Source organism: Pleurodeles waltl, chromosome 9, assembly GCF_031143425.1.
Source record: "Pleurodeles waltl isolate 20211129_DDA chromosome 9, aPleWal1.hap1.20221129, whole genome shotgun sequence".
NCBI classification, from domain to species: Eukaryota; Metazoa; Chordata; class Amphibia; order Caudata; family Salamandridae; genus Pleurodeles; species Pleurodeles waltl.
Window position 1 is genome coordinate 1,145,078,974 of NC_090448.1, and position 24,845 is coordinate 1,145,103,818.

General features: G+C 41.2%; 1 protein-coding gene across 7 annotated transcripts in view; it reads right to left on the reverse strand.

Moving 5' to 3' along the window:
- The window catches only part of SIPA1L1 (signal induced proliferation associated 1 like 1), a 701,300-nt gene that overhangs the window by 269,874 nt on the left and 406,581 nt on the right, over positions 1-24,845 (reverse strand). For all 7 annotated transcript variants that reach the window (XM_069208954.1, XM_069208957.1, XM_069208956.1 and 4 more), the window contains 3 exons: positions 23,230-23,806; positions 21,933-22,207; positions 636-914 (listed from right to left, as the gene is read on the reverse strand). In XM_069208954.1, the coding sequence (XP_069065055.1) occupies positions 636-914; positions 21,933-22,207; positions 23,230-23,806 (1,131 nt within the window). The remainder of the gene's footprint in view (positions 1-635; positions 915-21,932; positions 22,208-23,229; positions 23,807-24,845) is intronic.

Sequence of the window (24,845 nt, forward strand, 5' to 3'; positions counted from 1 at the left end):
GCAATACATATTGCAGAACAACAAGGGCACAAGATTTCAGCCGGTAAGGTCTACTTCAGAATGGAAACTGATCCTGACTGGCATGTGTGGGTTCTCCAGTCTACACTTGCGCTCAGATTGAAATGAACAAATTCCAGCCTACCTGACAACACCAGGTGAGATGACTCAGCAGAACAGGACTGATGGAACAGATTCCAGTACGTGCCAAAATGTTTCCTTCGCATCATTGGCTATAACAAATCTGGAATTAGGTTTTGCCAGTTCCGACTGAATAGTGCATGAAATAAAGTGTTCCTACATCAATAGTTTTATTGAAATCTCTACAAATTCTAAATGTGACATTGTCAGAAGCGTGACCCACATACAAAGATAGTCTCTATAAAACTATTTAATTCATATTAGCTATCTCAACTCGAGAAGCCAAACTGTCCATGCAATACTACAAAACAGCAAGCCATATTATGCGTGCAATACCCTTCATACAAAGAGACGTTCTTCCGAATGTCTCACTCATGTAGCCTTTAACATTCAAGACAGGAATACCATACTAAAAATCAAAACAGAACCAAAATATGTATAAAACGGTCTCAAACACGGGCACTGTGAAATGATATCTTGATGATTTGACTGCATACCTCTTGTTATCCAGTGGACGCCCTTCACTGGAGATGCTGCGAGGGATGTTCGCGGACCTTTCCTGAGGCTGGCTTTTTCCTTCGCCTTTTCCCGTCACAGATCGGGATGAGACTGGGCTTTGTAACTGGGAGGGTATTTGGCTTAGCTGAGGTACTGGTCCCTTGGCAGCATTGCGCTGCCATTTGTTGTTATTTCTGAATGGGAATTTCAGCTCATACGGAATACTTTCATTGACTTTGTATTCCACCACGGGCATGCGGTAGGCTTCGGAACACCCCCTGAAAGGAAGCAACATACAGAAATTATCATTTAATTCACCACGCCAAACTAAAAATCAATTGCGCGTTACTCAATACAGAGTATTTCCGTCACACGTACACAACACCGCCACAGCTCCTGAGATAAACATCATCTAAGCCCCTTCAGATGTTGGTGGTTCATTGATTCAAAGACATGGGAGGGAAAACAGACTATACCTTGAGTGTATCTCTCATAGGAATGTATACAGTACAACCTACCACGATAATCTGAAGGAACGGTTCAACGGACCAATCATAGGCCAATTTCGTTCAGTGTCGAGGATACGGGAGGTGGAATGTATTGAACCCATGTGCACAATGACAATCTCACGCCTGGTGTAACAGTTCAAAGACTCCTTTCTCCGGAAGTAAAAAATAATGCAACTCAGATGGTAGCAAAATGGCTTGAGAGCACAGTTGTGGGACATTTGAATCTCAACAAATGACCTTTTAAATATTTTCGAAGGAAATCAATTAGAATTGAATTTTATGCAACTAAGAAGTATCTTTGTGTATCAGGATGCAATAGATTCCCATGTTATCAATTTGTGTAAGAAATCATAACAAGGTGTGCTAATTCAACTGGTTTAGTCGAAGCAAACTAAGACTGCAAATCTAGAACAGGTCAGGGTGTTAAATGAAAGCAGTGCACCATGCTATGTGGGGAGCAAATATGAAGCAACACAAGTAATCTTACTATTATAGGATGTTAGCGTCACATTTATTAAACATGAAATCAGACAGTGTGTTTGCAGACAGAAATATACTTTTATGGAAATTTTGCTGTCGACTGTGGGATAAGAACATCAAAATCAATTTGTCACAAAAGCTTTAAAAAAAAAAAAAAAAAAAAAAGACTAATTTACTTAGCAGGTCGTACTTAATAATCAGCAGAGTATGTCAATCAGAGAACCCAAACATCTGCCTCTATGTTAAGACAACAAAGCGAGACCCAGACTGCTTCACCCCGGACTTGTGCCTTAGCAGAAATATGAGGGACACGGAAGGCCAGGAACCCTAGACTAGAACCATCCACCACCAGACACCCAATAGGACACGTGGACAAGACGGGAGTTAGAAGCCTGAAAGCTAGACCATATGTTTAGATCTGGAGAACAAAGACTGGGATGCGAAGTACAAAGACTGGTAAAGAGGAAAACAACCATTAAGCTGGAAGGGTGCGCTACACTGCCACAGTAGCTAACAATGGTCGTTTGGCCACTTCTGTCTCGACTTGCGGTTTAAAGCTGGGGCTCAAAACTCGTGGAAAATGGTGCTAATAACCTCTGCCACGCATTGCCAATAGACCTCACAAAGTACGTGCACTCTAGCCTACAGAGAAGCAAATTAACGTCTCCAATATAGAATACGTTATCTGGGGGGAGAAACTACAAATAGGAATGCCTTAGATTTTTTCCACACAATTCACATCCCAGTCAGGCTTTGGCATCCAATAGTATTTTGGAATAACTCCATGGTAGGTGTAATTCCCTGAATGTTACCAAGTCATATGCATAACTAATAAGCTGCCAAGTGGGTCTGAAATCCCATCTCGTTAAGTCATGCATGGTATCCAAGTTTTCTAAGCTGTTGATGTGACTGTTCTAACAGGTTCTTAAACTTGTGCAAGGGCCCCAGTCATTTTCTATATTATCCTGCAGGAGTGGTATTGATAAGAAAGCATACATGTAGTATGTTATGGAAGTCTAACGTTTATGTCTTTGTATGGAATCCATGTATGTATTCCACGTTCATTGTTGGGATTCTGGACCTTTGGTGGTGGCAGAAAGCAGCCGTTGTTCCTGGAGCCGGACGCAGCTACGTGGTCATGGGTTTCCTCCGATCCTACAATAAATCTTATCTTCGCATCGACCAGTGTCTCCTCCTTCCCTGTGTCGTGGGCAGCACTCCATGTTACAATACATCATTTTACCAACCAAGGGGATGCTAATGTATTACCATTTGTTGGAAAAAGGATCACGCAGGATCTGATGCTGCTGTTGAAACGGTCTTTAATACAACTGTTAAAAATGACTGAAACATTTCACAATTTTGATAGGATGCATGGTCACTGCTCAAGGTGTCCTCTAGGCTATCAGTCTCACCTGGACAGTGGTTTGGGATCACCGCAAACTTGTGCACATTGCACCAATTCCACAACACCTGTGCCTTTCCGGAACACTGAGATGTACCTCCCGGTAGCCATACATAAAATATTGGAATTAAGTTGTTCATCAAGATTTTCATTTTTGAGTTCTCGGGCTTTTGCAATTAATAGCTCCATTTGTTTATGTTCCCTTTGGACACCAATGGACACTTGCACAGAGGTCGTACGGGTGTTCTGTCCACCCAGAGAGAAGCATATGTGCCTACCACAAAAGGGGCTGCGGTTCTTTAAAACGCTACTCAAGCAACTTATTACAACCACCTAAGACCAAGCTGCATTTGGAGCAACCTGATCTGGTTCTCCAATTCCTGCAAACAGGTTTCACCGAGGAACTAGTTACTCTTGTACAGGTTTCATCTTCAGCCCACAGTGAGAATCGGATTAAAGGTCTCATGATCGTGACTTCGCATTTTTAGCATTTGACCGCCCGCGTTCTTGATTTGTGAACTTCTTGCATCTTTTCACTTGCGGCACTGAGCTGACCACTGATTATTTTAAATAGAATCATGTCCAATAGATACCAATTTGTGGGATTTCTTTACATGTACCTCTACAACCAGAGTCCATAGAAAGTCCGGGACACACTACAACAATGCTATTTATGCAGGCCATGGCACTCTGAAACAATTAAGGCTTTACCAGCCACTCAAAGACGGAACGTAAGAGCGCACAAAATACAGCACAGGCAGGTGACCACTGGGGACTTGCATTTCATTAAAGATACTCGTACCTAATGGGTAACACCACTGACTCGTAGCGCAGGCCATTCAATATTCTAGATTGGAATACAAATGTATGTGTCATCTAGATTTATGGCTATCAACATATTGCTCCGCACTGTGCTAAAGCAATGTTTAAGAAACCTGTTGAGAAACTGTAAATAAGAATCAGCCAGTAAACTCATTTCGTTTTCAACAGAAGGTGCATCCACTGGATTCATCTAATACTTCAGCCTATGGTCTACTGTGCCTTTTATTAGCATAATAAGGATCTCTTTCTACTCTCACAGCGTTTTGGGGATTTATTTTAAATATACATTCTAATATGTGCCCAAGATACCTTGCATCCATTTGCCTGTAGTAATCCGCTTCCATGCCAAGTGCTGGAAATCATTTCCTCTACCTAGGTGAGAAGAGTAAGAGGAGGTGCAGCCTTAATGTTCATTAGTTTTTTTGGCTTGTTTTCATCATTTACAGGAACGCATGAATTTAGTACCACATGTAATTCTAGGCGTCTCAACTGTTTCGAGGCAGTTTCCAATCCTTCAACACTTGACAAAATGATCCCCTGCTCATAAATTAAGCTCTTTAATAGGATTCTAAAATGATATATTTCCTTATCTAAAAACTGCACAGGGACCTTGCCATTTTAGTGGGTCTTCATAGGGTCAGCAAAGATTTGCTAATCTGTGTGCCAAATAACTTCAACTCAAAAGGGATGTGCAGAATTTTTTTTTGTGGTCTCTAGCTATCTTGGGTCTTCTCAATGACTAGTAGGCAAAAATCTGTGTAATATCTACTGCTAATTGTATGAATAACACACTAAAATGTAATATGTCAAGAATATGGAAGCAGTATTGTTCAGGAATGGCAAGAAACCTAGACATTTCATATAACAACCCTACTTTAGGCTATAATCACCAAGGACTTGAATGAATGTAATGAACAAGTTACTTATCTTCCCTATAGCTTATTCTGGTGGCTATGGTATCTACCTGTGGGTTCCTCATCTTTTGAGTGCCTCCCCCACCCCCCACCAAAGCGCCAGCATTTGACAAATTGTTTTCCTCTCTAGCTCTCCACGTCGAGGATGGGACAATGGCACAGCTATGTACACGACTGTCTGATGTCATCGGAGGCATAATACGTCCTCGCCGGCATGCTGACATCAGTATCACCACTTTTTTCATGTGCCTTCAAAGCGAACAGATGAAACCAACGTCACAAATAGAACAACATGTGCATTTTCAAATCAAAAATGTATATATGTACACTTCATGTACAGGGAGTGCAGAATTATTAGGCAAATGAGTATTTTGACCACATCATCCTCTTTATGCATGTTGTCTTACTCCAAGCTGTATAGGCTCGAAAGCCTACTACCAATTAAGCATATTAGGTGATGTGCATCTCTGTAATGAGAAGGGGTGTGGTCTAATGACATCAACACCCTATATCAGGTGTGCATAATTATTAGGCAACTTCCTTTCCTTTGGCAAAATGGGTCAAAAGAAGGACTTGACAGGCTCAGAAAAGTCAAAAATAGTGAGATATCTTGCAGAGGGATGCAGCACTCTTAAAATTGCAAAGCTTCTGAAGCGTGATCATCGAACAATCAAGCGTTTCATTCAAAATAGTCAACAGGGTCGCAAGAAGCGTGTGGAAAAACCAAGGCGCAAAATAACTGCCCATGAACTGAGAAAAGTCAAGCGTGCAGCTGCCACGATGCCACCTGCCACCAGTTTGGCCATATTTCAGAGCTGCAACATCACTGGAGTGCCCAAAAGCACAAGGTGTGCAATACTCAGAGACATGGCCAAGGTAAGAAAGGCTGAAAGACGACCACCACTGAACAAGACACACAAGCTGAAACGTCAAGACTGGGCCAAGAAATATCTCACGACTGATTTTTATAAGGTTTTATGGACTGATGAAATGAGAGTGAGTCTTGATGGGCCAGATGGATGGGCCCGTGGCTGGATTGGTAAAGGGCAGAGAGCTCCAGTCCGACTCAGACGCCAGCAAGGTGGAGGTGGAGTACTGGTTTGGGCTGGTATCATCAAAGATGAGCTTGTGGGGCCTTTTCGGGTTGAGGATGGAGTCAAGCTCAACTCCCAGTCATACTGCCAGTTCCTGGAAGACACCTTCTTCAAGCAGTGGTACAGGAAGAAGTCTGCATCCTTCAAGAAAAACATGATTTTCATGCAGGACAATGCTCCATCACACGCGTCCAAGTACTCCACAGCGTGGCTGGCAAGAAAGGGTATAAAAGAAGGAAATCTAATGACATGGCCTCCTTGTTCACCTGATCTGAACCCCATTGAGAACCTGTGGTCCATCATCAAATGTGAGATTTACAAGGAGGGAAAACAGTACACCTCTCTGAACAGTGTCTGGGAGGCTGTGGTTGCTGCTGCACGCAATGTTGATGGTGAACAGATCAAAACACTGACAGAATCCATGGATGGCAGGCTTTTGAGTGTCCTTGCAAAGAAAGGTGGCTATATTGGTCACTGATTTGTTTTTGTTTTGTTTTTGAATGTCAGAAATGTATATTTGTGAATGTTGAGATGTTATATTGGTTTCACTGGTAATAATAAATAATTGAAATGGGTATATATATTTTTTTGTTAAGTTGCCTAATAATTATGCACAGTAATAGTCACCTGCACACACAGATATCCCCCTAACATAGCTAAAACTAAAAACAAACTAAAAACTACTTCCAAAAATATTCAGCTTTGATATTAATGAGTTTTTTGGGTTCATTGAGAACATGGTTGTTGTTCAATAATAAAATTAATCCTCAAAAATACAACTTGCCTAATAATTCTGCACCCCCTGTATATGACATATCAAATACAAGCATTATCTACAAACAGATTTCTTCTTGGTATATTCAGACCAGCAACAGGGGGGTGGGTCAGTGAGGAATCCACAGGTAGATTCAATACCCACCAGAAAAAGGGTAACCGAAGATAAGTAACTTGTTCTTCTGATTGATACATCTACCTGTGGATTCCTCGCCTTTTGAATAGACTCCACAAGCAGTTCCACACTCAGTGATGGGTGCCTGTCTGCTATACCAAGAGCTCCCACAAAACAGAAAGGGCAAAATGACCATCCCTTCGCACTTCGGAATCCAAGCAATAGTGTTTTGCGAAGTGTGGAGGGAAGCCCAGGTTGTCGCTTTACATATATCAACAACAGGAACACCTCTAGCCAAGGCGGAAGAAGAAGACTTAGCTCTAGTGGAGCTCTAATACCTTTAGGTGACTCTTTGCCATGGCATAGCAAATCTTTATGGAGAGGATGATCCACCTGGATAATGTCCTCTTGAGGACAGCCTTGCCCTTTATTGCACCCACATAGCCAATGAACGTTTACCCAAACGATGCAGCCTTTCTTGGTCCTTAGAAGGATAAGGAGGATAAAAAGTAGGAAGGGTAATAGATTGCTGTAGGTGGAAAGAAGTCACCACCTTCGGTAGGAAAGCAGCACTGGTTCTCAGAACCACCTTATCCCCATAAAAAGTAGTAAACTGGATTTTAACACTTAAAGCCTGTAACTCATTCACATGCCTAGCCTACGTGATGGCTACAAGAAATACAGTTTTAAAAGTAAGAAATCTTAACAGGCTGCTATGCAAAGGCTCAAACGGAGCACCATAAGAAATATTAAAACTAAATTAAGGTCCCACTGGGGCATTACAAACAGAAAGGGGGGTACATATTAGTGAACACCATAATAAATCTCCAAACTATAGGAGACTTAAACATGGAAGGTTGATCGGGTAAGCAAATAAATGCAGACAGTGCAGACCAAAAGTCTTTCACTGTTGTGACTGCACAACCCTGTTGCGCCAGGGAAAGTGCAAAAGGGTCAAGATCATTTGCAGTGCACCATTTTACAAATTTAGACCATCTACCAGCATATACCATCTTGGGGGAGTGCAAGCATTGGAGGTGGGTGTAAAACCTGCCCCTGTGAAAGTTGGTCTTCCCTGTGGGGAGCAGAGGGCACAGAGAGTTGAAGGTCTGTGTACCACACACTTTGCGGCCAATCCAGGGCTATTAATATGACTTGGGCCCTGTCTTAGCAAATCTTCCTCAGAACTCGAGGCATCAACGGTATAGGGGGAAACGCATAAAGTAGCTGGGCGCTCCAGCTCAACTGAAACACGTCCCCCAATGCCCTCCACATCAGATACTGGAGGCTGCAGGACAGCGGGCAGTGCGCATTCTTGTGAGTGGCAAACAGGTCTATCTGAGGTGTCCCCCATAACATGAAGATTTGAAGTACTACCTCCGGATGGAGATGCCACTTGTGTCAGCTGAGAAGTGCCAGCTGAGACTGTCCGCACGTACGTTCAGGACTCCGGCCAAGTGGTTTGCCACAATGCAAATCCGATGGTCCTGAGCCCAGGACCAGAGTTGCAGAGCTTCTTTAGAAAGAAGATACAACCCTACTCCTCCATTTGTTGATACCACACTGTGATATTGTTGCCCGTTAAGACCTGCACTGATGCCACAAATGGGAGGGAGGAAGGCCTTGAGAGCCAGCTGTATCGCCCGCAACTCCAACAGACTGATGTGAAACAACTGTTCTTCCAGAGACCAAAGTCCCTTGAGCTCCAGATCCCCCAAAGTGGAGGCATACATTATTACTCTGTTCACCGGAGGTAGAGGGCAAAAACAGTTCCCTTGCGTCAGGTTGCTGTCCTCACTCCACCACTGAAGATACACTGCATTGCCCTTGGAGATCCTTATTGACTCGTTGAGATCTCCGTTGTGTTGAAACCATTGCCTCCGGACCCACCACTGAAGGGCCCTCATGCGTCAGCGTGCATGAGTGACCAACAGAAAGCAAGAAACAAACAGACTGAGCAGGCGAAAGACCTTGAGGACTGAAACAAGTGCTCTGTTCTAAACATTGAAATCATAACCTGAAATGTCTTGAACCCTCTGTGGAGGAGCATAGGCACGATTCATTGTGTTGTCCATTACCACTCCTGCAAACAGGGTGCGCTGCGAGGGCTCAAGGTGAGATTTGGGCACATTGATGGAAAACCCCACAATGAACAACAGCTGGGTTGTCAACTGCAAGTGATGCTGGATAAATTGCGGAGATTTGGCTTTGAACAACCAATCGTCCAGGTAAGGGAATACTGGTATCCCCCACCGCCTGAGATGTGCTGCAACCACTCGAGGGGCAAAAGTAAGACCAAATGAAAGAACCGCAAACTGGTAGTGTTATGACCCTACCGTGAACCGGAGATACTTCCTGTGTGACTGCAGAACTGGTAATATGAAAATACGCATCCTGCACGTCTATGGAAATCATCCAATCTTTGTCCAGTGCAAAAGGCACCTGCGCTAGGGTCAGCAATTTAAATTTGTCTTGTTTGATGAACCTAAGGAGGAAGAAGGCTGGTGGGTTGTACCAACTTTTTTATCTCTCCCACGATCGCCGTAGGATCTGTAGAGGTTGGCTGGCTGACTGCTGTTGCTGGAAGTGCTGCCTCTCTCAAAAGCAGGAGCCCCAGTCAAACCCCCTAAACCAACGCCAAGCTCTGTAGGTCAATGGAGTGACTGAAGACCCAAGGATTTTGTGGTGGCCTTGCTCTCCTTAAATCTCTCCAAGGCCGAATCTACTCTGGCCCCAAACAACCTGGATCCATCAAAGGGTAGATCCATTAATGAGGACTATACCTCAGGCGAGAACCCCGAGCCCCTAAACCAGGAGTGTCACCAACTGGCAATCAAAGTCTCCATGGCCCTGGCAACTGAATCCTCTGTATCAAGGCCTGATTGTATTATTTATTTTGCTGCCGCCTATCATTCAAGAGCTCTACAAAATAGCCCTGAGCATACTGTGGCAGCTTGAGGATGACGTCCCTGGCCAAATCCATCAACACATGGATGTAACTGCCCAACAAAAAAGTGGCATTCACAGATCTCAATGCCATTCTTCCAGAAAAAAAAATATTTTTTGCAGACGGATCCATCCGTTTCGATTCTCTGTTATCTGGGGTCGTGGGAAAAGAATCAGGGGCTAACCTAGAACAGCAAGAAGCCTAGAATACCAAGCCTTCCAGAGTCAGATGCTGGCTCAAAAACGCACGATCTTCTGGCACCACCCTATACCTCCTAGACACTGGACGTGATCTCTCCAACGTCGATACCGGTGATGACAAATCCCGAATATCAGAAGGCGAAGGTGCCTTCCTCAGCACCTTAACAGGCCAGGGATGCGAAGCCAAGGCAGGAGGGGCGTCTGTCTATAGGTGCCTTCCTCAGCACCTTAACAGGCCAGGGGTGCGAAGCCAAGGCAGGAGGGGCATCTGTCTATACGGCGCTGGAAAATCTCCCAGGAAGAAAGACAATGGACCCGTGAAGCCAGCCAGCACACTACAGGGGGTCATTGCCCTATTGAAAATGCTATACATAGCATTCAAAAACTTTTGGGTCTGTCCCTGGAGTTGGAAAGGTCGAATATTCTTACTCGTGCTGGGGAGGCTGAACATGACCTGCCTGCTCTTCAGTCTCCTGATCCAGTTGTGTAACAGGAGAGAACTGCGCTATCGGATTTCCACCAAAGATGGTGCCGGGGAAGCTGTGTGTGACTTCGGAGGAAGAGGAGACAGAGTAGGACTCACTTCCCAAGTCGACTGATGCTGGGACTTTGAAGCCAGAGACAGAGGTCGAGGACTGGCTTATGATGAACAACGCAGCGTCGTCTCTTCTTGTGCGACCTCGAAGATCGATGAGACGACTCCCCTGGCGGCCAGGATCCATGATGGCCTCGCCTGACCTTTTTAGCTTTTGCCAAGAATATCTTTGGCCGCCCTTTTTTCAGAGCCATTGAATTCATGCTCTGACACGAAGTGAAGTCCTGACGTCGTGATCCGAACTTAAGCACCAGAGGCAATCTTCATGTGGGTCCATAACCGACATTTGACCTCCGCACTCTCAACGAGGCTTTAGGCCTGATTTAAGTAGAAACATTGTCGTGCAACCAGACGTAGGCCGTGAAATTCCCTAGAAACAGTGTAACTACATGGAGAAGTTGGAAAAAAAACATTACGCATCAAAAGGCACAGAAAAAAGAGAACGGACCTCAGCATGCCAGCGAGGATTTCTTATAGCTCCGATGATGTCAGACAGAGTAGCGAGGGGAGCTGTGCGATTGTGGCGTCCTCATTGACATGGAGAGCTATAGAGAACAACTTTCCGTTGAAAGCTTGCGCATTGGGGGTATTCAAAAGCGGAGGAATCCACAGGTTGATGTATCCATCAGAAAAAGCCATTGCTGTTAGGATGTGCAGCATATAGTAAGGCTCAGTGCATGCAGCATCTGTGAGCTACTGACACCAGTTTTGTTTAATCAAATAACCATGTAGTTGTTGATTTCCTTACTTTTTCTTGCAATGGCCCATGGTATCTGGTGTCAACAATATATTCTTCATAATCCTGAAACCACATTCCCCAAATGTTCCCTTGTAGCACCTGTTATGGTATTGTTTACTCAAAGACACAAAAGACCAATTTGTTTTTTCTGGCTATACTCCAGCCTAAACAGCCTTTTCCAACCGGTATCTTGTTAGCTACTAGTAGCACCAGCTACCTGTGAGTAGCTCGCCTATATGCAACCCAGCCCATTAAATTTGAAACTTTTGTTTGTATTTTGGTACACTTACATATTAATTCAATCAAAGTGTGTCTGAGATACAAATGTGTGTATTTTAACAATTCAATTTCCAAAACATATTAAATCTAATATCTGACTGTGTTAAATCTAATATTTGACCGAATCTTCAACACTGGAGTCTAATTATTAGTAATATTATGTTTGCGTCACTGGAATTACAGCTATCGCCGTTATGAATTATACATGTGGGGGCATCTCGAAATTTACAAATCGTTTTGTGCATTACTGCTAGCAACCCCGCACTGAGGTGGTCACTGCTGCTTCCATATGCATATACTGTGCATTTATTTACCGCTAATGTATTCTTGTCTGATGTAGGCAATACTAATAATATTAGTAGCTTGAGGTGATTTCCACTTAACAGAAGTAGCTTTATTAGTGACAAGGTTGGAGACCCCTGAGCTTAAACATCACAGAAGCCATCTGAAGCTGACCAAGTGGGGAAACCACCTCATCTGGTGAAGTGTTTAGCATTGGACTGTCAAATGAAATCAAACGAAACCTTGTCTAGAATGACAGCCATTTTAAATGCCATCCCCTGGATTGGCCACACTGCCCAATTCTTGGGGTGAATTAATGAACATTAGGGTCTAATTCAGGGTCTGCAAGAGGCACATGGGCTTCTGAAATCTTCTATTAGCATGATCCATCATTTTCTGCACAGACACCAAGTACCACCTGGAACCAAGTTAGCAAAGGAGGTAGCAATTTCTCTTTTACAGAGGTGGCCACTGAAATGATTCACAGTTAGGGGTATGTTTGCTGGTATTTAAAATCTCATGGATGCCTTCAGTTGGGGGTCATGGGGAGAAAACTCCTTGTCATCCGCTTCCTCAATTAATTCCTTGAACGAACCAGACAGACCTTCAATGATGAGCAGGTTTTTTAATCACCCTGTTCTTGTACTATTTCTCTTATTGAGGTGGGTATCATCAAAGGCATATCTGCCCACAAGGCAACTGTGGACTGAGATTTGCAAATTGCTGCCTATCTGACAGGATGGCAGTCTGATAGAGTAGTCAACAAGGATGTGGAAATTAGGTGCACCACCCAATGATGACCATCAATAATGGCTGGGTCAAAGATCGAAGACTGACTTGCAGTCTCAGTGGCTAGCACAGGTTGGCGAGTTTTCAGTTGGCAAAGATTTACAAATCTCTAACTTGAGGTAACAGAGAACATTTTAAAAACAAGGCGAATAGGTATTAAAATAATTCCATTTATTACTCAAGTTAAAAACTATAGTACACATTTTCCCATAACCATACCACTAAATTTGATAATATTTCTTGCACAGATGTCTCTGATTTGAAAGTTAAGCACATATAAAATACTTCGAAATAAAAAATAAAAAAAAGCTCCAGGATACTTTAGTAATGACAGTAATCCAGGAGGGGGGGGCCAATCAAGATATAACTCGAGAAGGAGAAAGAAAAAAAACACATACACCTAAGTTTAAAGTTAATAAATTAAACTGTGAAAATGAAATATACAAGCAATATATGCCTCATGCTCACTGACAAAATATTAAATGCAACATCAAATCTGACAAAATGCTGACTTATTCTGCAAAGTCAGATTACAGGAAGTTATCCCAGATTTCAAATCTGTGTTGCTTCACTAAATAAAGGGTACAGATACAGATCACTATGTGATTTTAATCCAATGAAATAGCAGACGTCATTTGTTGTTCAACTAAGTTTCACATTTTGAAGTTCGGCCATTCTACCTCAAATAGTGATATTAGAACAATGTAATTAAATTGGCAAATGTTGAACCTTTGTAAAGCCCATAAACTAAAAGATATCTAAAGATTATTTAACCTTACAGGTAAAGACTATTCAGTTTTTTTCACCCCCACAACACATTCTCCTGCATCGATTACTTATTAGTTGACGAAGCGCACATCCCAGCCACATCGAATCCCACCACAGAACCAATTTTAGTCTCTGATCACACATGAATCACCATCCTTTATGAAGTTTCTAGCTCAGCCTCCAAGTCAAAAATATTGGGGATGAATGACCGTCTTACAGAAGACCCATCCTTCAGACAGTCCATAAGGACAGAAATTGACCACTTCATTGAAACAAATAGAAATTCAGTCCCAAATCCTCAGATAATATGGGACGCTCTAAAAACCACCATCAGAGGATACATGACTAAACTCATGGCAAGGAAAAATAAACGAGACAATACAACATTAGGACAACTAGAAAACCAAATAAAAAAACTAGAACATACTCAAACAATCTAGAGGTAAGTCACAACTAGTCACTTTAACCAAACCTAAATTAGAGTAAACAAAATCCTAAGTAACAAAGCACATCTAACAGTCCAAAGACACAAATATATTAATTTGGGTGGCCGTAACAGGGCAGGCAGAATACCAGCCTCCTAGCTAAAACATAATGGTCGTAAAGCAAGAATAACCTCCATATGATGAACAAGGTACTATCTCAACTAGAGAGAATGATATCCTTGCTGCATTCAAAACATTTTATCATAGTCTGTCTACCAAAGGGACGGACACCACTTATGAAGCCTGCCTAAACTATCTTAAAATGATAAACAAAAAAATATCAGAACATATAAGAAAACACCTAGAAAAACCCATCTCTCGGCAGTAAACCCTTCCGGCTATAAAAAAAACTAAAGACTTAAAAAGCCCTGGGCACAGACAACTTCCCAGCCTCCTCCTATCAAACATGCTCCGCACCCATAATCTCACCATTAGAAGATCTTTATACACACTTCTCAAATACAGGCGCCGTTCAAGGTACGGCCCTGGAAGCTACAATAATAGTAATTCCCAAGGAAGGGAGGGATCCAACCAACCCCAAAAATGATCACCCCATATCCTTAATAAACAGTGACAGCAAAATGTATGCAAAAATTCTGGCACTCAGATTGAAACCCATCTTAGGCCATATCATTCACTCTCCCTAAACAAGTTTCATCAAAGGTAGATTTAGCTCAGACAACATTAGACTATTCAGTAACATTTTAGAAATAGCCCCCTTTCCCCAACCTGAAACACCCATCATGTGCGATAACACTTGACACGGAAAAGGCCTTCAACAAGTTCTCCTGGCCCTTTTTACATGCTACTCTTACTAGCTTTACCTTAGGCCCTGCTTTCATCAGTAAAATCCCTGTCCTATACCAAGAACCTCGAGCCAGAATTAATATCAAGGGCTGCCTTTCCCACACATTTACACTCCAACAAGGAACCAGACAAGGATGCCCTTCTCTCTCCTTTACAATTTTTACTCACACTAGAACCCCTTATGATACAAACTCTAAGATCCCAAGCATTCCCTTTAAGGCAGGTCCTTGGAAAGTAGCCACATATGCGGATGACATCCCCCTTTTCACTTCTCAGGCAGACCTAGCCTTGCCCAATATCATGTCCACTCTCAACAGAGATAAAACCAAGGTTTCCCCACCCTGAATATATACTGTAACAAATCCATTATAGGTAACCAGTGTCTTAAATGGAATCCCGACACATTAAAATAACTAGGATTATGGTTCTCCCCAAACCTTAAAGAGCCCAGTAGTTATGAGAACGTGATCTTGAACAAAATTGTTAGCATAGATAACTGGTCCTCCAAATTCATCACGTGGTGGGGGAGAATAGAATACAGCAAAATGCTGATTTCACCTCTTATAAATTTTCTCATTAGTATGTCCCCCTATACCTTTTGGACAACTTCATTAGGATAGATGGTATCCTTACCGAACCCCTATGGCAATCTAAAAAAAAACAGAATTGCCCTAAAAAACGAAGACTACTGAAATCACTGGGAGGACTAAACATACCCGATTTTAGGAGACACCAGCATGCTTTCCTAGCTAAACAGGGAAGCTTTTGGCTTGCCCCCTCCCACTCTACCTCCCCACCGTGGCTCGAAATTGAAAAAGCATTGGCCAAACCACTCTCTCTTACCTTCTGAGTTACAACAAAGAAAATAATAGCAGACCACTCCACAAGTATACTTATTTGCATGGCAAAAGCCCTTCGGAAGATAGACAACAAACTGTATAATAAAATGCGGTACTCACAAATTGCCTCTTCATGGCACAACAAACTACTAAAGTTAGACAGAAAAAACCCTCTTTATAGAGAATTGGGCAAATAAAAGGTATACTACTCATAAAATACCTCTGCATCATTCATAACCCATTACCATTTTCCTTCCTCAAAGTAAATTTTGGACTAAAAGACAGATTTTTACAATTTCTTAAAAATAAAAGCAACCATTTCAAGACAAATGCACCACCAAGGCTGACTTACCAACATCCTACAGTCATACAATAAAGGAGCCCATGCAGTGTCTAAAATATACTCTCTTCTATCCCCTACTAGCTCTGCACTTACCAAATTAAAACAAAAGAAATGTCAATTACCCCTATGTTCCTCTGATCATTTGCAAACGTCGCCACTAAACTGGTCACGCATTTGGGCAAACATAACCGCAAACAAAACCATTCCATCACTTTCCCAAACTAGGTACTGGATGGCCCATATGGCCCACTGGACCCTGACCAAATTGTGCAAACTTGGCCTCTGCAATTCCTACATCTGCTGCAGCTGTGAAAAAGCACCAGGAGACTACAATCACATGCCACTACACTACACCTTTTCAAAAAAGCTTTGGGATGAAATGGGGAAAACTATTTCCAAAATTCTAAATATGATCTGGATACACAATTTATTTTCTATTACACTAGGTATCCTTCCCTCCCGATCTTACACTACAGAGGGAAAACATACTATGGGATATACTCGACTCAACAGGTCTAAAAACCATACTTTCTGAAGGCAAAGATTTATACAATCACCATCAATCCCCCTACACTATAACTCACACCCATGTAACCAATTTGAACTTACCTCTGATATGGACTATCATTATCACATTTTTCAAGATAAGATTTATGAATTTAGTGCAGAAACATTTCATAAAAACTCACGTTCTACATCAGCATATAAATGTCATATAAAACACTAACCTCTATTAAGCAATGCAAAACTCATAACAGAATAGCAGGCGTTTTAAGATAGCCTCCCAATCGTTAAACACTTTTGGGTGATGCCAGAAAAGAAGGAATAATTCTCCAGTCCCTTGGAGGCAATATTGCCATAATTCAGACCATGAAGGGAATGTTATTTGCTTGAGTAGTCTATTTTTATTGGAGTGCATAATTACACTTCTGAATTAACTGCCATGTTAAAAAAGACCACTGTGTTGTTTGAAACACCAGGAACAAACAAAAAAACATGCAAATAAACGAACCATAGGTAGCATTTAAGAGGGGACACAGTTTCTGAAAACGCAAATTACTATTTCAAATGCCTGTGTAACTTGCACCCCACTGGAAAAGCAATGCAAAGGATGCAAGGAATTGTAGAGCACAAATCAAGAATTAGGCAAACTTGTAAAGGCCCCTGCTGCTCACATTAGGACACTGACAGCTAATTCTGGAATGCCACCAAAATAGCGAAGGTGGTACTAGAATTGTAAAGTATAAAGAAAACAGAAAGATTCATCAATGTGACACTGCAATAAAAACCTTATTTAAATAATAGTATGGCATGCTTACAGCGTAGGCCAATTGCCCATTGATCTTGCATCACTGTCTTTCTTCTAATTATCATGGTGCAGATTAGAAGGACAACTATGATCAGCCTTTTTAAAGACCCCAGGGTGAAATAATATTACTACATCAAGTATCTTATTATTCCTCCACAGTTTTATGTGAAGAGATGTCACAATCCCTTTGAAAAATATCACAGGAACTCAGGTTGAAAGATGAAGAACAAGCAACAGTTTTTAAAATCAAAGTATTTTAAAGTTTTAATACAAGTCAACAATAAAGGAGAAGCTCATTCATACATAATTACACTGTGCACTTGACGTGTATAACAGTTTGTTTTCATTTGGTAATAAAAGTTTTAGTACAGCATTTGTAAACGCAGCTGTGCATCTGTGAATTACCTCTCCTGAGAAAGAGAGGAGAGAAGGTGTATAAGCAAGCTAGACAGCTACCCTCCTAGGTGATGAAGTTAAATCAGAAATAATTTACACATGCTAGGTAAATTCTTGCTTACTGGGATTATAGGTGAAAGTCTTTAAAAGAGAGAATAAGGCACAAAAGATGGGCATACAGTAACTTAGATGAAAACTGCACCCTTCCAAGAATGTAATATATCTTTAAACTTTCAGACTCAGAACTAATCAATAGCAGCAGGAATGATTCTCCCACAACTTTATAGTAATATGCACTTATTCATAAAGGTGTTCAAGTTACATTTCAAGTAAAAAAAATAATTAAAAAAAATAGGCTATTTAGAAATGGAACTTCACTCATTCATGCACCTAAATAAACAGCTTTTCAATAAATAAAGTGGAAGCAGAAGAGTGTGTGACTCATAAATCTGGCAATACGGACTGAGGACCTTTTACAGGTTATCATGATTTAATCTGAACCAGCAGGAATATTGAAAAGCCTTTACATACATCTTCTAAAATAAGAAACTGGCTCTAAACTATTGGGCAGCTGGTAGGTGTTCACGTCATTGAAAAACATTACATATGGCACCGAATTAATTAGCACGCAAGTTTCTGCACAGTGCGTCTTGGATTTAATGAGTGTCAAAGCTGCAATAACAGGTTTCCTTTGCAGGGCTGAGGCGTTTATATGTGGACAGGGTGGGAAGTGTTACAAGAGAGGCGCCTGGGCTGTAGCAATTCCGGACATCATCCCAGTGGTGTTAATCCATCAATTTTTGTGAATGCTGCACTCTACAATCCTCTGCTTTGTTGGCATAGAAAGCATCTTGCAGGGAATTATCCAGACCTGCATAGTGACACCAAATAGACCATACCAAACAACTGCAACACTGCCACAAACTCAGAAACCCTCATTCAACAGCTTCATGATAAGTGGCTCTTCCATAGATATGTATCTCATATTCTTAATAGAATACCCTGCACTCCATGCATCTATCTCCACTTTAGCCGCACTGCCCCCACCATCCTTGCATTACCAACTCCACACGTTTTAAACTGCTATTGATTCATACCAAAATCCTTTGCAGTTTCTCTTTAGAGGTGCAATGGACATGTGTTGCAGCAATGTGTTCCTGAAATTTCTCAAAGGCAGGAAAGGCTACAAGGAAAACATTTTCTTCAGAAAAAGACGTTCCAGCTTCAATAAAGGTCTTCTATATTATAATAAGTACCCATTTTAAGTATTATTTTAATGTCAATGACATATCTGCAACAGATTTCTGCTACTAAAGGGAACCACCAGACTGATCAAGATGGCCCACTTGTCTGCTGCAAAATTGTAGGTCATATTGCCAGCTCTATTTTTCAACCTTGCCCTCTTGAACTGCCACTGATTTGGTCACACTATGTGTATACAATTTTTCCTTTGATGTGTGTCTGTTACTTAGGTTACATTTCATAAATTCCTCAATTGGCCATGTCCCACACCTGCAAATATTCTATATCGCTTTACTGTAACTATACCTTTGCTGAAATACGCTTGCCTTTCTCTGCTGCAACTATACTGCTGAGGATTTTACACTCTTTCCGTCCTCTCCTTCTGAATGCTTAAGTAACTCCATGTATTGCATTTGCTGCCATTTTTTTACAGCTCGTATCTTTGCACCTTTTGAAGATGTGGCACTACTGAAGATACAACAGTGCTCGTAAAATTACTCATTGGAACATAACTTTTTGTTTATTTCCAACACTAATTGTTATTTGTAAAGCAAATGAAAGGAAGAACACATCTTCTACAACTTCAGGGACTAAGAACAGCAATTGCAGAAGAGTCAAAGCTTAAAGCATTTCAGAAAAGCATGAGGTCAGTAATACAACAAAGGGAAAGTGGAAAATGATTCCAAAACCTCAGAGCCAGAACCTGAAATGTTCTGCCAACCCCTCAGTGTCTCCTAAATTGAAAAAAAAAAAACACCAAAATACTGATTCATGGAGAGGACAGATGGTTGGTTCATCTGGGAGCACAACTGGTGAACCTGCTTTTTAAGAACATCGGGGGCTTCGCAACAATTAGATTTATGCCATACCCTGTATTTTAAAATATACATGCCTGATTGAGAAATCAGTGAAGTTTCTGAAAGAGATGAACGATGTGGCAAAATCTGAAAGTTTCTGTTTCGGCTGAAGCAATCTGGATAACCTGCAGATGAGCCATCAAATGTAAGGAAATGCCTAATCCCACTGTCTAAGCAACATCTGATGATCGTGACTAACACTGGCCCACAAAGCTTCCTCAGTCATATACGGCAAGATTTTACAGAGGTGATTAAGATTAACCCAGTAAGACAAAGAGATTGTGCTTTAACTTTGTTCAGATCACTTCAGTGTTAAATCTGAAACCAAGATTTTTGACCACATTTATAGACTGGGTTGATGGGAATAACCTTAACTTAGATAGCCAAAAATTAGTTGTCGAGAGATTGGGCATCTTCTGCCAGCTACCAAAACATAATTTTATCATAGTTCATTTTGAGCCAGAGAAGGCTATTTCGCACCCAGAAAATCACACATAGACCTCTTAATCAAATGCGGAGATCAAAGGATGTGTTCTGTCAATTAAATTAAATGAATTCCCAATTACAGAGCAACAACTATTATTTGACAAACTGCATTTCTGAAACTTTTAATTGAAAGAATGGGTTCAAACCGGTGAGTTACACACTATCATCCGAGCAGGATACCTTCCACTGAAGGATGGTTTTACACATGGTATAATAAAAAAAGAAACAAGGTGTGATCTACTTAAGTCTAACAGTGTTATCTTGGGACTCTAGGAACATAAACAAAAATGCATACAAAAAAAACAATATATATATTTACACTGACACATATACTAGATAGATAGCAAGATAGGGAGATAGATAGATGGAGGGAGAGATAAATGGAGAGAGACAGATGAATGGAGAGAGATAGAGATATAGACAGAGGGAGAGAGATAGAGAGATAGAGAGATAGAGAGATAGAGAGATAGAGAGATAGAGAGATAGAGAGATAGAGAGATAGAGAGATAGAGAGATAGAGAGATAGAGAGATAGAGAGATAGATAGATAGATAGATAGATAGATAGATAGATAGATAGATAGATAGATAGATAGGAGATATCCTACTGGCGATCACCAGTAGATAGTTATAGTTAGAACCTAGTTTCAATAGAAAAATCATTTTTTGTTTTGCTAATACCTTTGGTGAAGTTTGACCAATATTCACAAAAGTTTCAAAACTAGTATGCCAGGCATTTCATCTGCTGTCTTTAAGGTTTCAGGGTGATTCGTCAAGTGAAGGGACGAGAAAAAGGGGGGTGACAACATGCATTTTCCACATTCAATTTCCCAAAGGGTTTTTAGACATGGCTACAGCCTGAACAGCTGGACAGAATTATACCAAATTTGGAAGAAACAAAAAAGCTAGATCTTAGTCCAGAAAGAGTGATGTTTGTAAACTGGTGTAAATCAGTTTAGTAGTTTTGAGGTTATCAAAGAAAAATAATGTATGTTTATCTAGAGTCGCGGATCCACTTTGGTGGGTCTGCAGATCCACACGCCAACGGCAATGCTGTGATTGATTTGCTGCAACGCAAGAGAAATTTTATGGATGCTGTTTTGTGTATCGGGAGACTGCTGGGGGGGAATAAAACTTAAGCGAGAAAAGGGGTCAGGGTAAAATACCCTGAACGCCATGGGAGTGAAGGAGGAGGAGGAGTCTATGAGGGACCCCTCATGGGCAAGACATTGCACAAAAAACATTTGGGGCTCTGGGGGTCTACAATGATCTGCAGATCCACTGTGGCGCTAAGAGCAGCCCCCCTTATTTTTTTTCTTCAGTAAAATATATACAGACACACACACGTCTCAGTCCAGCAAAGACTCGTTCATCTAAGCATTGGATGATGCAATATATACATTTACTGGCAAAAGCACATCTTAGTAGAAGTGCAACAACTGAGAACTAGTTTATCATAGCAGCAACACACAGGCAGAAACCCCCAAGTATTTTGCTAACTATAACAAACATTTATTCTTTATTATGGTTCTATGTCAAATGGGAGTTCTACAACTAATTGCAGCACGATATTTATCTTCTTTGTTTTCTCTTTTGCCATGAAGCTGGAGATATCTCCAACCGAAAATTAGCAGTGCTCTCATATTACTCTGCAATCTAACTCGCCTGACCAGTGCCTCACTAAACAATATGACTAGGACTCAAACATATTTAATAACAAAAAACACTATGTCATAAAGAAATAGGTACGCGGTTTGTGAATTATCCTACCTACTTCGTAGTCTACATTGAAGGTTTCAAAAGCTGTGGATCTCAACCATACCTGCGAGGAATGCCATCTTCGTGTGGTGGTATTATCACAACCTTCACAGTCACTGATGTCCTCAACAAGTCAATCATCTGTTCATGACTCAAAGTTGCCACAGCAACTTTACAGATCTCAACCAGTCGGCTGCCTTGTCTTAAGCCAGCCTGCCAGGCATAGCCATAAGGTTCAACATCGGCTACAATCCCTTCATAGTTTACGTGGAACCCAAGCTGCCCTAGTCCATTCCTGCGCAGTGTCATATCGATTGTCTCACAGCCCTTTGTCACAATCTGAAAAACAAAAACAAATATCATCTCTTGTATGAATTACAAAGATAAGAGAGGGTGGAAGCCGAAACATCCAAGAAAAGGCAATATTTCACACCAAATAAACTGTCACACAATACATAATTATGTTAAGCTTGGGAATCTCACTCTGCTACAAGGAATTGTCCTGTGATTTATCACACAACTGTATGTAAAAGAAAAGTATCCAAAAAGCATGCTTGCAACGCAGGGCGATAATACTCCGTCTGGACAAATTATCCGGACTGATTGCAGATGAATGGTAACCCAGAGGACTCCATGAACAAACTGAGCTTTCGCTCAAAGAAAAAGTAGAAATAGGACTAAAGAGAGAAAATTGTCAACATACCGCCAGACATTAAATTACACCTAATGATTAGTGGCCAATGTGCTGGGATTTTCGAAACTCGGCCCTAGCAATTGACTGAAAGTTGGGTGGTTTACACAAAATCACGTAATATCCTTATGTCTAAAAAGGAAAATGTAGTGCAACATCATGTCACTGTGCTATTCACATGTGTAACTCTCCTACAGAAGCACTTCAATTCTGTACTGTCTTCTAATACTCCCCATTAATGGAATAACTCCACAGCTACCCAGTTAGGTTTAAGCCAACATACATAAATAAACTGGTTAGCAAGGAAGAAGGAGATATTTTGTTTTTGCAAATTAGGTTATGATAACTGATATATTTTTCATGTTTTGTAAACAAATACATCAAATGAACTAAAAACAGACATTCAAAGTAGATGAGAATGTGTGTACTAAGAAGCACATAGTAAAGAACATGAAACAGAAATATGAAGTCAGTTTATAGGCGTCTCGAATTGCAATAATGTACAGAACTCTTCAACTGAATTTCCCCTTATGGCAGAGTTTAGCAAAGTACTACACAGATTAGACGTGCAATACACAGTCAGTGAAATATTTAGGAATTTCAAGTAAAAAAACTGTAATTTAACTCAAGTATTTGCTTATTTTTCTGACGTGAAGGTAAAAATACGAACCTCCAGCCTTTTGATGATATCCTTTATATCTTCAGTGTTGTTGTTGAAGCTCCGGACAAAGACTGACTCGCCACGTTCATAGAATATCTTGATGGTGGTATCACTAACAGTCCACCCAATCACATCTCGGGTTGAACAGTTAAACACCACAGTCTTTGTGTCCTGCTCTATAAGAGCAACAATTTCATAAGAAATACCCAGGAGGCACTCCAACTCTAGTGCACTGCTGTAGTCCTCCACGTGAACATTCCACATAACAGCGCCACAACTGAGGAGTTCCGCTCCTGGATAAGGCTTTGTCTTCTCTTTCTTTTTTGATGCCAATGAGATGAAAGGAAACTTGCCTGAAGGGTCAATAGCAGTGCTGGTAACATTCTTCTCTGCCAGGTCCTTCAAGTATTCCTGTCGGGTCCTTGTGGCCATGGCTCGGAACTTCTCCGATTTATGAGCAGCATTCTCTGCATTAATGACTTTGGCAAGAAGGAAGTCCCTGAACACAGAGGACTTTGGGAAAGTGACTCCATTTGGAATGGGTGGACCGAAGGAAGGGACATCTCTTGATCTCGTCACAGCAACACTAGAATATAGATAAATACAAGATATTTAGCAGATAAAAGAACACTTCATTTTTCAATCTATTCAAGTAGCAAACCATCATCATGATTTATGTATTTAAATGGCATTTTAAACCCAAACAACTCACCAAAGTGCAACATAGGCTTATGGTAAAATTACCAATGTGTTTTGTAACTAATGGCTAGTGCTAACATCTAGGAAATACTGCACTCGCCACACATGCAATATCTTGTCTGGCATAGAACCGACACCCAACATTATAAAAAGCAATTTAGCAATACAAGGCCAGGTCAGAGGTCACCGCTTTCTGCTCTTTGAGGGTCCAATTAAAGATGTGTCTGGAACATCTGGATGTGTCCCATTATCTCACAGTCTCTAAAATCTTAGCCCTTATGGAAAACGTTGAGGAGTAGGGGAGCCCTGGGAGGCCCTCCTGTTGTCATTCCCAAAGCCTTACTGTTCTTTGCTCCCACTCTCTTCTTAGATAAACGGAGTACAAAGCGGTGCCTGGAGAGGTGAGGGTGGACGCCAGGCCAGAGACTGGTTGAAGCAGAAGAGGAGAGCACAAGAATGAAGGTGTGGTAAGTCTGCTCCACTAGGTGCACTTACTAGAAATGTCCTTTTGGGAAGCTGCTGTTCTCAAACCGAAAAAAATTATATTTCAAAACTTTTTACACTTCATCTCTCTAACAGACTGCATCTTCCCCTCCCAATGTCTCCAATCACTTGTCAATCGGTCTTTCTTCCTTCTGTCTGGTGATAAGGTCTCTACATGAATACCATAAATATATATAGACTATTAAGTCTAAAACAGCTACAGAAAAGATAAACAGCATAACATTTCCCATTCGTCTACTTCTGTTTTGAAATAATGGTTTGAAACAGTCCTGTGGTAGCATAATTCTTACAGAATCAAAGAGACAACCCACAACAAACTATAACATACAACACACACCAATCACTTCAAATATGCATTGTCCTTAAGCTATACCTTTTTGCTTCTACCAATTAAATTTCTCTCCCTCTGCCTTTCTATTGTT